Raw genomic sequence first — 11,728 nt, forward strand, 5'->3', positions numbered from 1 at the left:
CATTGTAAATTTTGGTCAATGACATGAGACAAAGTATATGTGAACTGCTGTATGAAAAGTGAATTTACTCTGTACATCTTCACCCAAATCCTAAAAAATAAAATAAAGATTACAGCCAAGAGAGCTTTATAGAGAAGTACTGTTCTATAACATGTGGGCTCACTATGAGTCAGAATTGATTTGAAGGCACAAAAGAACAGCATGTCATAAGAAATATAAAGTTTTTAGAGTAATCCCCAATATGTAGAAATTAAGCCAGAAATATATATTATAATAACAGCAATAATACTCCTCTTGTAATGTAATCTGTTCTCTAAATAGATAATTTCTTTGGTAAGGGCCTCTTTCTATGGCTATTCTTCAGAAACAGCTTTAAAATAGTTTTATTATTCCATCACCCTTCTTGATTTTAACAGTTTTTCTTAACATTAGAGTTCCTAAGTTTACAGATGATTTTCCATTAGCTAAATTTTAGGTCATCTACTTCCAAGTGATATTTGGAGGAAGTAGCTTCTTTTTTTTTTTTTTTTTCAGGAAGCCACCTATATAAATCTCATTATAAGCTTCTGAAACAGCTTCCTACAGACTAGTGATTCTCTAGTAGACCTCTTACCAGACTGATGCTACCCTCAGACATGCCATTTCAGTAGGTAGGATCAATAATCTGTATTTTTTACAAGTCTCCTATGTGATCTTCAAGCACAGCCAGGTTTGGGAACAAGTAAATACAACTGTTACCATACACTTGGTGTAAGCTTTGTGACTCCCTCTGCCAAGAGAGGCACCTGACTGATACTTAGGTTTGGGGCTCTATCTCCTTTCCCTGCCTAAAATGCTGAAGTCAGTACTCTGATTTTTGCCTTAACTTTATAAATTAGACCTTGTATGCCTTTAGTGAAAAGATTTTTAATTTTTTTTGCCTGTAATTTATGTACATTTCCACCAAAGGCAAAGCAGGTGTAGATTATTGGCTCTTAGTCCAAAGACAGAGTCCCCCCGCCATAGATGTGATTGAGCCACAATTTAATATATGTTTCCTAAACATAGTTTTACATAAAATAAATTTATTTAGAATACAGTATAAAGAAATAAGTATAGTATTTAATACCTCTTCCTCATTAGTCATTCCTAATGTCTTCTCCTTTTACTTTTCTTTTTTAATTCCTCAATAAAAATAACTTAAGTTTTTCTCAGAATTAAGTTAAGTTGTCCACAGTATGTATGACTCTGATTCTAGTGTTTTGGAGATTCTGGTCAGCTTGCCAAACGACTTTCATGGCTTGAGTGCATATGTTTCTGATATTTTGTATTCAGCAATGTCTAACCTGGTAAGGAACATAAGAGTTGCTTGTTAAAAATATTGACCTGATAAATTAAAATCAGTATATTTGTATTTTTAACAAGCTCCAAAGATAATGCCAAAGTACACTAAAACTTGAGAACCACTGGTCTAATCAATCAAGAATTGACAGATTCCAATGTACAATTTCCATTTCTGCTTTCCTTTCTGTTTCTTCACTTAGAGACACTGTGGGAAGAGTAGAACAAATATACCACTATATCTTTAATTTTGTGTAATACTTCACAATGATTGATATTCAGATAAGAAAGTAGTTGTCCTCTATCTGTCTTCTTTTTTTTCCTGCCTATTAACTTATTCTTTGAAGGCAAGTATATATAGTGTGGAAAAGGTTCCAGGTCCTGTTTAGTTTTGAGCCCTTACTTAAAAAAAAAGGTGCAGGTTACAATGTTTCCCAAAGGTCCTGGATAATGTTCTTTAGAGGCAATTGTTAAACTGGATTCCTGAACCCTACCCCACATTACTGAATCAGTCCACAGTCTAAGATTGTTTTCTTATCAGGGGAGTTTGAAAAACATAAGCCTAAGTTCCATAAAATATTAATAGCTATAACTGGGAAATAGCCTTTCATGTTCAGTTAAGTTTGGGAAATGCTTCAGTCTTTAGGGGAATTGGTAAGACATAGTGGATATTTCAGTTCCTGTGCTGTCCAATATGATATTCACTAGCCAAGTGTGGCTGTTGAATACTTTAAATATGCCTAGTGTGTCTGAGGAACTAAGTTTGAAATTTTATTTAATTTTAAATTTAAATAGTCACATACAGAAATGGATAGTCGTGATGTTTGCACAAGAAAGTAAATGTAATTAATTAAATTGTACACTTAAAAATGGTTTAAATGGAAAATGTTTGGTTATATATATTTTTACCACAATAAAATTCCTTGAAAAATAGCCAGTATGGTTGATGGCTGCTGTATTGGACAGTGCAGGTCTATGTTGAAGAACCAATGAGTATTTTCCAGGAGAATAAGGAGATCCTGAAGAGCAATAAATAGTAGTGAGGAAATGGGTAAAATGGTATAAGCAAAATAGCATGAAATACATTGTCTGTCTCACTTGGCCCTTTATGTATTTGTAGCTTTATCATCCCAGGTTAATAATTTATTTTAAAATGCTATTTTAAAAAATTGTAGTTGTATTTTCCAAAATATATTGTTAAAAAGATATTCATAGTGGGAATTAATATTTTTCAGGTTTTGCTATAGCAAACTCTTATATCCCTCTACAAAAATTACCAGTTTCCATTAAATAGTCTTTTTCATCACTTACTATTTAATTAGATACTAAATTTCTTCATGTGTTATATTTGGTAAATGTACCAGTGATTTAGCTGAAGTTGCTAGAGGGGTAAGGAATGTGGTTGGGTGGGTAAGTCTTACTCCTTTCTGTTTAGTGTATGTCTTGGTTTTGCTACTTAGGCAGATTTATATATGCTATAGATTTGCAGTAGACTATACCCTCTTCAGTTTAGGTATTTACCTAAGACAACAAAATAGAGCATGTCTTTTCTTTAGGTCCAGTAATATGTAGCTTCAAAATTATGTATTAATCAGTTACTTTAAGTATCTTTAATATCTTTTAAAATGTAATTGAAGCTCTTTGTTAAATGTCTTTGAAAATAGAGCTAACCTTTATTACTAAATTAGAATAGTCATTGTTCATAGTAATTCTCATGTTTCGGTGGATATGATTTTAACTTTGTTAGAGCTGAATCTGTATATTAAATCTTTCTTAAAATAGAATTTATCTATTACCAAAACATCAATAATATTTTATTACTCAGTCTGGTAAAGCCTTTACATATTTAATAAACATTTACCCTAAACAATTAGAATTTTGCCTGCAGTTGAGAAAGCTTTAAGACCAAAGTAAATTATGTGTTTATGTAGTGAATTGACTGACCCTAGTTTTTCTTCTTTAAATTAGTAATCATTGGCTTTATCTTAATTGCTTTTTAATTTTAAAGTTCAAACATCAAAAATAATGCATAAATATGAATCTATTAATTTGTCACATGGGGCCTTAGTGATTTATATTCCTGAGTGAAATCCTAAATTTAGATTTTAGCATAGGCATTCTTTAAACTAATCAAGACTTATTAGAGTTTTGTGAATTATAGCTCCATAAAACTGTTACTAAAATAAGTCAGCCAGCCAAAAAAAAAAGGAAAAAGAAACAAAAGAAGGAAAACATATTAGAAAGTAAGAGGGAAGAAGAGTACTTTCTGGTATTTTTAGTGTGTACTTAATAAATTCGAAGAGCTGCCCATTACAGAGAGAGATTAAGGTTGATGTTTTCCCTACGTGGGGTTTCTTCATACATCATAACTTATATAAGGAGGCACCCCTTCAAGTAGGACCAAATTAAAATCTGTCATGAAGTGGTGTATTTCAACTGGAATCATTTTTCCTACCCTCAAATATCCGTTTTGTCTGAACTATTTCTTGTTTTGTGTCTGGGCAGTTGGGAGAGCATTTAGAATGAGATGCTAGGTAGAAATAAGGCCTGGTAACTCTCCTTTGCCCAATATACAAGTGTCAGAATTTTAACTAGGTTTCTTTTTTGTTTGAAACAGTGATGACTCGTGGCACTGCCTCCAGCCCATCCTATAGATTCATATTGAATGATGGGACAATGCTTAGCGCCCACACCAAGTGTAAACTTTGCTACCCTCAAAGTCCAGACATGCAACCTTTCATCATGGGAATTCATATCATCGACAGGTACTACTTATTTGGAGAGCTTCATATGAAATAAGTCAGTTCACATATCTCTTCTTAAAGAAAAATTTTTATACTCTTGGTGGCTAGAAAACAGAAATTCTAAACCAAGCTTAAAACCAGTGTAATAAATATGTAGTCATTATCTCCACATTGGATTTCATAGCTTTGTCACCTTACCAAAGCATTATAGTTCACAAAGGGAAATAGGAAAGATGAGGCTGAAAATATGTGTAGTAGAGGGGTTAAAACCAAAAAGATGGCTAAAAATTTACAACTTTCCCATCTGTGAACTTCTGGTCTTACAATAGAATTCAGAGTTTGTTAGCATTGTCATGATTTTGATTTTAAAAAGTGTTTTATTTTCGTTAGGGCAAGTTCAGTGTCTCCTGATTTCAACATGACAGTCTCTCACAGAAACAATAAATCATTAAACTATCAACTTGAGATTTTTGAATGTCATGGCCACTATTTTCTAAGTATGTTTTACGCTGGTATACATGGCAAATCCAAGGAAGTATTCTTCTATTAAGTTTTCAAAATCCTATGTTTAAAACTATTTAAAATTTAGAATTAAACAAAAGCCAAGACATTTTCCCTCATTTCATCTTTTTTTCATCTGATGTATTTGCACACTCTGGACCATGGTAATACCAGTCACAAACTTATTGTCATAGCTATGGATATGAGTAAAGAACAAAGTGAAAACTTGAATTCAGTATTTTGTTTTTGTTGGGTTTTTTTTTTCCTTCTTCCTAATGTTAGTTTAATTTATGCTTGTGAGTGGAATTAGCACAGTTCTTTTCTTCATATTGTGATTTCTCCTTCAAAACATCTGCTATGTCCACATACCACCCTTTTTAATTTTTACATCAGTGACACAGTATTTTCCTTACCCAGTCTTCCTCTTTGGAGTTGAAATACTTAAAAGCTGTAACAAGGGAGTTGTGAAAAAGTGTTATGTAAACAAAGATGTGAGTTGTTTCTCTTTCAGCCAGAAGTGTTAAAGTAATGTTAATTGTTTCTATTAAATTTAGGAAAGGTTAAAAGCACCTATAGGAGCTCTGGTAGCATAGTGCCTAAGGCACTTGACTGCTAATGAGAAGGCTGGCGGTTCAAACCCACCAGCCACTCCTCAGAAGGAAGATGGGGCAATCTACTTCCGTAGTGATACCACCTCGGCAACCCAAGGAGGGGTTGCTATGAGTCAGGTCCGACTCGGTGGCACATAACAACAACAACAAAAGCACCTATATATTAGGTATTGGATTTTTTCCAAGGCTAAGAAAGATTTTTTTCCCCCATATAATTAAAACCATTATCAATTTGAGAGACCATAAACACTATTTCCTATTACGTGGGCATTACTACTTCACAGTAGTACTAAACAGTCCACTGTTTTTCCTTAAAGTGATACAGAAATTCTTTGTTTGATAATTTACAGTATTAATGAGATTAAGGGTCTTGTTTTATAGTATGTGTTATTTTAAAAAAAAAAGGTTTTAATGGAGACAGATGAAGACGTTTGACTAATGTCTTTTCCCCCCCAGGGAACACAGTGGACTTTCTCCTCAAGATGACAATAATTCCGGAATGTCAATTCCCCGAGTAAACCCCTCGGTCAATCCTAGTATCTCTCCAGCTCATGGTGTGGCCCGTTCATCCACATTGCCACCATCTAGCAGCAACATGGTATCCACCAGAGTAAACCGCCAACAAAGCACAGACCTTCATAGCAGTAGTCATAGTAATTCTAGCAACAGTCAAGGCAGTTTTGGATGCTCACCTGGAAATCAGATTGTAGCCAGTGTTGCCTTAAATCAGGGACAGGCCAGTTCTCAGAGCAGTAATCCCTCTTTAAACCTCAATAATTCTTCTATGGAAGGTACAGGAATAACCCTAGCACAGTTCATGTCTCCAAGGAGACAGGTTAGTTCTGGATTGGCAACGAGGCCCAGGATGCCAAACAATTCATTTTCTCCCAATATTCCAACATTGAGCTCCCCAGTTGGCATGACAAATAGTGCCTGTAATAACAGTAACCGATCTTATTCAAACATCCCAGTAACATCTTTACAGGGTATGAATGAAGGACCCAATAACTCTGTCGGCTTCTCTGCTAGTTCTCCGGTCCTCAGGCAAATGAGCTCACAGAACTCACCTAGCAGATTAAGTATACAACCAGCAAAAGCTGAGTCCAAAGACAATAAAGAGATTACATCTATTTTAAATGAAATGATTCAGTCAGACAACAGCTCTAGTGATGGCAAACATCTGGATTCAGGGCTTCTGCATAACAATGAGAGACTCTCAGATGTGGACAATAAATACTCTCAAACCAGTCACAAACTAGTGCAGCTTTTGACAACAACTGCAGAGCAGCAGTTACGGCATGCTGATATAGACACTAGTTGTAAAGATGTACTGTCTTGCACGGGCACTTCCAACTCTGCCCCTGGTAACTCTTCCAGTGGTTCTTGCCCCTCCTCTCATAGCTCACTCACAGAACGGCACAAAATTCTACACCGGCTCTTACAGGAGGGTAGCCCCTCAGATATCACCACTTTGTCTGTTGAGCCTGATAAAAAGGACAGTGCGTCTACATCTGTGTCAGTGGCTGGCCAGGTACAAGGGAACTCTAGTATAAAACTAGAACTGGATGCTTCAAAGAAGAAAGAATCAAAAGACCATCAGCTCCTACGCTACCTTTTAGATAAAGATGAGAAAGATTTAAGATCAACTCCAAACCTGAGCCTGGATGATGTGAAGGTGAAAGTGGAAAAGAAAGAACAGATGGATCCATGTAACACAAACCCAACCCCGGTGACCAAACCTGGTCCTGAGGAAGTTAAACTGGAGTCCCAGAGCCAGGTGGGTAATTCTTTGCTTCACAGAATGAACATTCCTAGTTTTTTTTTCTTTTTCATTTATTTTACTCTAGCAATAGACAGAATTTGGATTGAGGCTACGTTTTGTATTGAGCATACACAGATTTTTATCAGTGGTTAGAAAAATCAAAAGATGCCCTCAGAAGTTCTCTTTGGAACTTTGGAAGGCTATAGTATCAATACAACACTCTAAGAAAGTAGTTTTAGTTTTTGTTTTTTCCTATAAAATCAGAGTTCATATCTTTGCATCTTTCAAAAAATATCCTTCCCTAACCCCTTTCACATATCTCCACCTATTGAATCCACATCTCTTGAGATAGAATGCAGCAATCTGTATTTTAAAGAAAGTTCCCAGAAAATGCTGATGTGTCACTAAGTTGTTGTTGTTGTTTGCCGTCGAGTCGGACCCAACTCATAGACCCAACTCATAGAGACCCAACCCCTCCTTGGGTTTCCGAGGCAGTATCACTATAGAAGTAGTTTGCCCAACCTTCCTTCCGAGGAGTGGCTGGTGGGTTTGAACTGCCAGCCTTCTGGTTAGCAGTCAAGTGCCTAGGCACTATGCTACCAGATCTCCTGTCACTAAGTTAGGAATCTTTAATGTAAAAGAAGTGGGAGTGATCTGTGAGAAGGACAAAGCTACCTAGTTTGGCTTGCTTTTTATTTCCTTTAAAGCTTTTTCTAAGGCTGTTTTCCTTTTCATCTGATTCTAACTACCCGCAACCCTCATCAGGGAATGGAGAGTTAAGTGTTTGGAGTAGTAGGGTATATAACATCTCCTCAAACACAAGTAATTTAAAATCAACCTTTCCATAAATTGTTATGGATTAGGAACCTCTGTGTTAGGCTGTGGTGGGAGTATAGTGATACTTAACAAGCAGTTTAACTTATTGAATAATTGCTGTGGATTTTAAAAAATATAAGGAAAACAGAGAATATGGTCTTTTCCCTCTAAGATTTTACAATTTATTTAGAAACATAATATAGGCGTTCATGAAATAGCTAAGATGTGTTTACAAAGCAATTTATCAACAAGACGACCATCCATTGTGAAACAAGATTCACTCTTTATATGCATAGGTCTTTCAGTTTCTTGAACCAGCTTGATTTTTTTTTATCCTCATCTCACAAAACTCTCTCTCTTCCCTCAGGCACACTGCATTCTAGGCACATGGAAGTTCTTGACATTCCTGGGATAAGCCATGTCTCCTCTAAGCATCTTCTGCCTTGCTCTTCTTTCTATGCCTGCTGAACTTCTACTCAGCCTTCACAAACCAATTCAAACATCATCTCTGTAAAGCCTTCCCCAGTAGGCCCTAGTTAGATGTTTCCTTTCTCTCTACTTTCATAGTGCTTGGTATCATCTTACTTATTATTTGTAATAATGCTGTTTTCTCTACATATGTGCTCTTAGAGGGTAAGGGTATTTCTCGTGTTTCTTGGTACAACAACTAATATTGTTTGTTTTTAAAGCTGAAAAGCAGCTTTAAATAATAACTATATTAAAACTCTGATTCATTAAAGTTAACTTCAGAAGTAACAGTTTCATAAAATAATGCCACTGTGAACATCCAGTGCATCTATTTTGGGCCACATGTGCACTCATGTCTGTGGAGTTCATCCCTAGGAGTGGAATTACAGGATCAAAGATAGGCATATGTTCACTGTTCGTAGTAATGCCAAACAGTTTTCCATAGCATGAGAATTCCTTACAGTTGTTCCATATCTTTACCAATACTTGGTATTGTCTGTCTTTTAAATTTTAGCTCTTCTAGGGTGTACAGTGGTAACTCATAATTTTAATTTGCATTTTCCTGATAAATGTTCATTGGTCATTTGGATATTCTCTTTTGTGAATTGCCTATTCAACTCTTGCCCATTTTCTTACTGACTTGGAAGAGTTCTTTACATATTTTGAACAAGAGTTCTTTATTGTTTTATATATTTGCAGATGTCTTTTCAATGCTGTGACTTACCTTTCCATTCTCTTAATGGTGCTTTTGGATGAAGTGAAGTCTTTCATTTCAATGTAGCTCGATTTGTCAATCTTTTCCTTTGTGGTTTTTGCACATGTGTAACAAAAGACATGTTCAAGAATGTTCATAGCAGCCTTATTTGTATTAGCCCCAAACTAGAAACAATCCAAGAATGGATCACAGTAGAATAGATAAATGTATTGTGATATAGTCATACAATGAGATATTATTCAGCAGTGAAATGAATGTGACAATATATCTGAACCTAAGCAGCATAATGTTAAATGAAAGAAGCCAGACTTTTAAAAAATACATAAATATAACTATATAATCTAGAATCAAATTTTAGTTCAATTAATTAAACTCAAACAGATGATCATTATTGAATGGGAAATTTGATATTGATGAATTAACTCATAAAGTAATTATAATAGAAGAATATAGTAGAAATAAAGGCAGTTTCTCTTCTATGCATAATCCCTGGCAAATACAGGAACTTCCTATCTATTCGAGATCTGCTTTTGTGATTAAATCTTCAAGTAAAAAGTGGGCTTTCTTAGATCTTTGAAGCTGATATACTATATATAAAAGAGTTACCCAAACTATTTTAAATTATGAAGAAAAGCTTATGTAGGTGTAAGTTTATTCTTCACTTCATCATTAAAAAGGTTTACAAAAGTTTTTTTAAAATATGACAGAAAAAATTCTCTCATAGTGCCATCATCCTTACATAGTACTTTTGACACTTTATTCCAGAGCAATGTTTTTCTTCTGCATAAATTTTATCCCAAGATATAATAGTATTATAATACTGTATTATCTTATATCCTACAGTATATTAGTATTATATCATAAGCATTCAAAATATTTTTTCCAGTGGAATAATTAGATTATGTAATTTCAGAGAGGTCCTAATCATTCTAATTCTTTCTTTTCTCTTCATTCTCTCATCCTCACACTTAATTCATAGAGTTTAAAGAAGCAACTTTTTTCTGCATTGTTTCAGATAAAAGTATGATATATATTCCTCTAACTTGATTTTTCCATTTTTAGTTCACAGCTGACCTTGATCAGTTTGATCAGTTACTGCCCACGCTGGAGAAGGCAGCACAGCTGCCAGGCTTATGTGACACTGAACGGATGGACAGTGCAGTCACCAGCGTCTCCATCAAATCAGAGATCCTGCCAGCTTCACTTCAGTCCACCACTGCTAGACCCCCTGCCAGACTGAATAGTATGTGTTGGTACAAAACCATATTTTAAGTGTTTAATGATGATGTGGGTTAGTACTTTGTTTGTTATTACTTCACGGATGTTTGGTTAGTTAGGAACCCTGGTGGCACAGTGGGTATAGTGTTTGGCTGCAAACCAAACGATTAGCAGTTTGAACCCACCAACATTCTGCAGGAAAAAGATGTGGCAGTCTGCTCCATAAAGATTACACTATGGGATACTTGGAAACACTATGGGGTAGTTCTGCTGTGTCCTATAGGGACGTTATGAGTCGCATTGACTGAGTGACAGTGGCTTTGGTTTTAGTTTGGTTTATTGAGAGTGAATTATCTTTTCATTAATGCCACTATAAATAATATACATAAATACATATATAATGCATATACATACATAATATACGGGAGCTCTGGTAGCATAGTGCCTAAGGCACTTTACTGCTCACCAGAAGGCTGGCGGTTCAAACTCACCAGCCACTCCTCGGAAGGAAGGTTCGGCAATCTACTTCCGTAGTGATACCACCTCAGAAACCCAAGGAGGGGTTGCTATGAGTTAAGGCTGACACAACAGCACATAACAACAACAACAACATAATATACATGCATTCAGTATACATATACATTTAGATATATGAATTTCACTATGTGTATTTTAAATTACAGCTTAACCTCTGTCCTTTTATAATTAATGTTAAGGTGAATAATTGATGTTAAGGTCAACAGTTAATGTTAAGATGAACAATTTTGTGTTCTTATCTAAAACATCCCATAGCCAGACTTTTAGAAATACTATATTGGGTCAGATTGTATTTCCCAAAGTGTGTTCCTTAAATGTTATTCCTGTGAGTTGCACTAAGAAAGAATTCTGTAGCCAAATACACTGGGCAAATGCTACATGGCCCATACATACCCCTGTTGTTGAAGTTCCAGTAGGCTTGTAAAGGTGCATAATAAAGGTTTTGAGATGTCCAGTGTTAAAGAAACCAGTTTAGATTTCTTTAACCCAGCATTTTCCAAACTTACTTGACTATAAAGTTTCTTTCCTCAAGTAATACATGTTACCCCACAGAATGAGTTTTCCATGGAGCACTGTTTAGAGGACACTGTTTTAAAATAGATCATTGTTGTGCTAACCAGCTATAGCATTTTCCTAATTAAGAGACATTTTGATAGTGTGATTCAGAAAGATAAAGCTGTCCAAAATTTTTTACCCATTGAAGTTGAAAAAGCAGTGGTAATGATTCATTCCACTGTGTGACCCTGAAACTAAAAGAGACTAACCAGCTCATTTTCATAATTTGCCTAAGTTCTTGACCTAAGTTCTGTCTCTCTTTCTTCTGATGGGATCAGTTGTGGGACTTTTTAAATTTAAATCTGACTACAGTTTTTAACAGGCACTCTGGTGGCGCAGTGCCTAAGGCATTTGACTGCCACCCAGAAGGCTGGTGGTTCAAACCTACCAGCCACTCCTCGGAAGGAAAATGGGGCAATCTACTTCTGTAGAGATACCGCCTCAGAAACCCAAGGAGGGGCCTCTATGAGTTGGATCTGAC

At 35.5% G+C, this 11,728-nt stretch overlaps 1 protein-coding gene across 1 annotated transcript in view; it reads left to right on the top strand.

Annotated features, from left to right (window-relative positions):
• The window catches only part of NCOA1 (nuclear receptor coactivator 1), a 121,774-nt gene that overhangs the window by 52,287 nt on the left and 57,759 nt on the right, over nucleotides 1-11,728 (top strand). Inside the window, exons 8-10 of the mRNA XM_007939273.2 lie at nucleotides 3,938-4,085; nucleotides 5,633-6,953; nucleotides 10,000-10,180. Of these exons, the coding sequence (XP_007937464.1) occupies nucleotides 3,938-4,085; nucleotides 5,633-6,953; nucleotides 10,000-10,180 (1,650 nt within the window). The remainder of the gene's footprint in view (nucleotides 1-3,937; nucleotides 4,086-5,632; nucleotides 6,954-9,999; nucleotides 10,181-11,728) is intronic.

This window comes from Orycteropus afer, unplaced genomic scaffold, assembly GCF_000298275.1.
Source record: "Orycteropus afer afer isolate SDZICR_OR568_19922 unplaced genomic scaffold, OryAfe1.0 scaffold00058, whole genome shotgun sequence".
In the NCBI taxonomy this organism is placed as follows: Eukaryota; Metazoa; Chordata; class Mammalia; order Tubulidentata; family Orycteropodidae; genus Orycteropus; species Orycteropus afer.